The 5,542-nt window shown below is 28.3% G+C and overlaps 1 protein-coding gene across 1 annotated transcript; it reads left to right on the top strand.

Annotated features, from left to right (window-relative positions):
• The first annotated feature begins 349 nt into the window (after positions 1-349).
• LOC108486459 (tropinone reductase homolog At1g07440-like) lies at positions 350-4,664 on the top strand. The gene is made up of 5 exons (XM_017790519.2): positions 350-592; positions 882-1,089; positions 1,951-2,167; positions 3,225-3,331; positions 4,311-4,664. Exons 1-5 carry the CDS (start codon positions 504-506, stop codon positions 4,521-4,523), a joined length of 834 nt encoding a protein of 277 aa, XP_017646008.1. The 5' UTR covers positions 350-503; the 3' UTR covers positions 4,524-4,664.
• Positions 4,665-5,542: the final 878 nt, after the last annotated feature.

Here is a 5,542-nt window from a genome sequence, read left to right as displayed (position 1 = left end):
ATACACGGATAGTGGAAAGTTTTAACTTTACAAGTGAAATTGAAATTTTGTCGTGTAAACTTAAATTATATTTAGAAAGATTAAATAAATAAAATAATTGACAAAATCTTGGAATAAAAATAAATATTTTGGATCGACATTTTAACGATATATGTACAATAAAAGTGTAAAATTAACATTGTTTTACACTACAATTGTTATTTTAATCATCTAACTGTTAAATCTATTAATATAATTGTAGTTATCGTAGATGTAAAATTTTAAACCTGTTTGATATCTTTATCATATAAATTTAAAATACTTTATATATTAATATTAATTGGATGGTTGAAAATTTTTACACAAAACAAATAATTAGAAAATTTTAATTTACGGTACATAATCTATCTTAATGGAATACGAAAATGAAGATTGGAGAGTTAATCTACATATAAAAATATACAAAATGGTGTACCCCTATATAAAGACCAAAGAAAAGAAGAAGAAGCTGAGAAGTAAGCAAAATGGGAGAAGCAGAGGGGTGTAGCAAAGACAAAAGATGGAGTCTTCAAGGCATGACTGCACTTGTCACCGGTGGTACCAAAGGCATCGGGTACTTTCCTCTCCGTACTCCCTAAAAATTCGAGAAAAATAACCAGAACATGAGACAACACGAAAAGGGTTCATCTCCTTTTCGTGATTTGATATGAATTTAGTGGAAATATACGTGAAAAGAGTGTTGTTTTTTTTATGCATTCTATGTGTTTGATTTAATGTCAATGTGAAAACCAAGTATTGTTATGGATGCTACATGAAAAGAGTGTTGTTTTTTATGCATTCTATATGTTTGATTTAATGTCAATGTGAAAACCAAGTATTGTTGTTGATGCGACGATGATCAGGCATGCAATCGTGGAGGAATTAGCTGGACTTGGAGCCATTGTGCATACATGTTCTCGAACTGAAACCGAGCTCAACGATTGCTTACTCGAATGGAAAGCAAAGGGTTTTCGAGTTACAGGTTCAGTGTGTGATGTTTCGAATCAAGCTCAAAGGGAAAATCTATTAAGCACTGTTTCCTCTGTGTTCAATGGAAGGCTTAACATCCTGGTAAATTACTGCTAATATTCAAATATGAAAGATCATTATATACATATGTGGGAAGAGATCCACTTATATTGATATAAAACTTAAATGGTTTTACATCCTTCCGTAACTTTTTATACTATTAGTATTTAACAACGCAACCTTAAATTTATCATTATATTTATACTTATTATGCATGTAAATTTTTAATCGATCCAATATCTCTATCGTATCTATTAAAATATTATTTATATTAATATATATTTAATGGTTGAAAGTTTTTACATAAAATCAATAGTTATAAAATTTCCATTTTTGCCAAACTTGACATGCATGATCTTAAAAAATGGAGCATGAAACATGACTGTTGGATTATTAAAACAGTAATTGTGTAAAAATTCATGGAAATGTGTAAAACCACTTAAGTCTTACACTTATGTAAGTAAATCTCTCTCCATATATATAAATATATATATTACAAATTGACTCAAATAAATATGGGCTAAGCTAGAAATTTTGTTTAAGGGATCAAGATAAAATTATTAATTTTTCATTTAATGAATAGTTAAAAGACTTAAATTGAATCTTTTAATTTTAAGGAGAGGTTTCAAGCTAGATTTTTCATTTATTCTTAATTAGAGTTTGTGAAGTAATTTGAATCCATTTCATAAAAAATTAATAATAATTCTTGCTTTATAGAATCACTTTTTTATTTTTAAGGGACTTGTTTAATTCTTTTTTGTAGTATGGGGATTACAATTGATCTATTTAATAATAGAGGATTAATTTGATGTAACCTCTATAGTACAGGGACCTCCCATGGAATTTAACCTATGATTATATAAAATTAATAAAAATTCACAGTTTAACCCGTAAAATTTGCAGATAAATAACGTTGGAACGAATATAGGGAAAATGGTGACGGATTACACGGCAGAAGATGTTTCGTTTTTGACGAGCACCAACTTCGAATCGGCTTATAAAATTAGTGTATTGGCACATCCCCTTTTGAAAGCTTCCGCCGCTGCAAGCGTTGTGTTTATTTCTTCAATTGTTGGTGCATTACCTATATATACCGCGCCTATATTAGGAGCCACCAAAGGTAATGTTTTACTCTCTTCTTTTGGAAATATATTTTACATGTTTTATATTTATATAACAATTGTTATCTTAAACAGTTGGGAAATCGGGAAACATGTAGCTTCAATACTGAACATCAAAATCGAATTGGGAATAATATCAAATTGAAATTATCTAAACACAACGGATTAATTCGACAAATAATTATTAATTAGTATTAAATGTGATAATAATAAAAAGAAACTAAAACAAATATAATAAATAAACATGACATTTTTTCAATTTGGTCCTTGAAATTTTTTTAGTTTATATTAGTCCCAACACTTGGTATTTTTTTTGATTTGGTCCCTAAACTTATATTCAATTAAGGTAATAATGTAGCACTTTGATATTGTGTCATGTTTAAAAATTGTATAAAATGTAAAAATTACAAGTTTAGGGACCAATATCAGAGTTCCATGTCCTATGCCTTAACATAATCCAAGTTTAGGAACAAAATTGAGAAAAGATGACATGTTCAAGGACTAATGTGGATTATAAAAAGAGTTTAGAGACCAAAGTTGGAAATGTTGTCAAGTTCAAGACGTACTCAAATTGTAATCTAGATATTAAATTGGCCCTAGAACTTTAAAACTTTCTTATCGAGTCTTTAAAATATCACTATCATGTTAATCAGGTCCTTCCACTAATCTAGGCTGTTAACTGCCAACTCAAATATGGTGTAAAGCATATGTAAAATATGTGGTTCAAATTGTAATTACGTGCAAACAACTTGAATCTGACGTGTTTACGATTTGATTCATATGTTTTAAATATGTAGCACGTCTGATTCATACTATCATTTAATGCCTAAATTGATGATTAAACTAACGAAAAGACTTGATTGACATAATACCAATACTTTGAATATTCATTTAAAATATTTTGGAGTTCAAAAACCAATTTAAAATCTAGGTGATAATTTAAGAATGCTTGATACAATTAACCATGTATATAAGCAGGAGGTAGGTAGGGGCCTTGGCCCTTGAAATGAAAAATTTGTGCTTTAATCCCTCTAAAATTGAGTTATTTTGTTGCAGAGGCCATGAACCATCTTGCGAAATTCTTGGCATGTGATTGGGCAGGAGATAATATTAGGGTTAATGTCGTTGCTCCTGCAGTCATCAAAACTCCCCTCTCTCAACGCGTAAGAAACTCATCTTTATGCTTATCTTTTATACTCCCTCAATCCCAATAAACTTGTAATCAATCTCGAATGAATCCACACCATAAGAAGTTTGAGTTCTATTCAAAATTCAAAACTCACTTCGAGCTTGATTGAATTTTTTTTTTAAAGTTTCGATTCTATTTAAGATTTTTTTTTTTAAAAAAAATCGACTTACTTAAACTTGCTTGATTAGGCTTGTTCACCTAATGCGAAATGGACTCGATTCTTTTTCTTGAATTCAAATATTCAATCTCTATAATTTATGTTCAAGCTCGAGTTCAGTTTGAGATTTTTTCAATTACTAATAAATATATATATTTAAAAAAGTATAAACTATACCTAAAGTCACTAAATTATTAGTAAATTTACGTTTCCGTTACTCAATTTTGAAAAACTACAAATGGGTCATTAAATTATTTGAAAGTTTTCATTTAAATCATTAAACTATTCAAAAATTTTCATTTAACTTACTGAGCTGTTAAGCTTTCTTTTTTTTTTATAGTCTTGCTAGCGAGCTCCAAGTGACGTTTCGTTGGTTGGATTTATAAAGTTCAAAGTTGTTTTATGGAAAAAAATTGAACTGTAGAAAAGATGGGGAAGAAAAGTTTTCGACTAGTGCAAGCAATGCGAACTAAGAAAACTATACAACAGCGATTTTAACAATCTAGTGACTTAAATGAATACTTTTGAATAGTTTAGTGATTATTTTATAACTTTTTAAAATTGAGTGACAAACACAAATTTATTAATAATTTAATGATTTTAAGTGTAATTTACCTTAAAAAAAACTAGATTAAACTTGTACATTATTAAGATATTCAAATTCGCCGGCTCAATAGTTTAACCCATTTTTTCGAATTGAATTTGAATTATTTTGTGTTTCATTTATTAGTACTCAGCAATTAGTATGATCATAATTAGGCAATTATAGGTATAATACATTTTTTTTTTTTTACAGTTTTTTAAAGGTAATGAAGAAGGATTAAAGACAGCCATAAGCCGAACACCATTAGGACGGCTTGGCGAGCCGAAGGAAGTGTCGGCCATGGTGGCTTTCTTGTGCCTACCGGCGGCTTCATATGTCACAGGGCAGCTTATTTATGTTGATGGCGGGATGACGGTAAATGGCCTCTGTTTTCCAAATCAAACTACAAAACAACATGAACCATGAGCCATGAGCCAACTCAAATTTGTGCGTAGTTTGTAAGTTGTGATGTATAAGACATGTATGAGCTATGACCTAGTGGATTCATAGCCACCCTTTAATCCAAACTTTAATAACTATTATTATAATAAAAATAGATTTTAAATATATATTTAATTATATTTAAAAATTAATTAGAAATCCTAACACACGTATGCGTGTGAAAATCACGATTTAAAGCAAAAGTATATGTTTAAAATTAACATACAATAAATAATAAAATGTATGTTTTAAAACTAATTAATTATAATAACACGTAAAATTAACAACATAAACACATCAAATTAACCATGCTAAATGCACTACAACTAATTATAATGGAGTTGTCATCAATTGTAGTTAGTGTCGAGTTGACTTATGACACTAACTCAATTAACAACATTATTTATATTTTATATACATATATAAAATTTGTAGAAATAATAAATTATGCATATTAAATAAAAATGTATAAAATATATTAAAATGAAGCTTTGGATTTGTGCTAAATTTAATATTTTACTAGTCTAATTGATGTCAGTTCAAATCTCATTGTATGCATATTTTATTAGTTTTTGTTGAAATAAAATACTAAAATACCCTTGAATAATATAACTATTTTAATTGTGGAAGGGCATTTTCATAATTTCCTTGAGGACGACGCTTACTCAGTAAAATGCTTGACAAATAGTATAGATTAAAAATCCTATCACACGCGTATGCGAGTGGAAACTACGGAATTAAAACATTTATATGTGTTGAAAAATAACATACAATAAATAATAAAACGTATGGTTTGAAACTAATTAATCATAATAACACAAGAAATTAATAATACTAAATGCACTACAATTATTTATCATGGCGTTGTCATTATGTAGACCAACTCTTGGTTTAATATGTAAACCAACTCTTTAAATATATTATGTAAAATTAAATTAAAATAATTATTTAAAGGATACACTATAAAAATAGTCACTTTTGTTTGTCTCAGATTACATTTTAGT

Source organism: Gossypium arboreum, chromosome 13 (genome assembly GCF_025698485.1).
Source record: "Gossypium arboreum isolate Shixiya-1 chromosome 13, ASM2569848v2, whole genome shotgun sequence".
In the NCBI taxonomy this organism is placed as follows: domain Eukaryota; kingdom Viridiplantae; phylum Streptophyta; class Magnoliopsida; order Malvales; family Malvaceae; genus Gossypium; species Gossypium arboreum.
Note: the sequence above shows the minus strand (reverse complement) of the source record. Positions and strands in the feature narration are given on the sequence as shown.

Excerpts from the sequence above, each read along its gene's own strand:
- LOC108486459 (XM_017790519.2), top strand. The coding sequence starts at position 504 with ATGGGAGAAGCAGAGGGGTGTAGCAAAGACAAAAGATGGAGTCTTCAA. Across the intron at positions 593-881 it reads GGTGGTACCAAAGGCATCGG|GCATGCAATCGTGGAGGAAT; the intron begins GTACTTTCCTCT and ends GACGATGATCAG. Across the intron at positions 2,168-3,224 it reads TATATTAGGAGCCACCAAAG|AGGCCATGAACCATCTTGCG; the intron begins GTAATGTTTTAC and ends ATTTTGTTGCAG.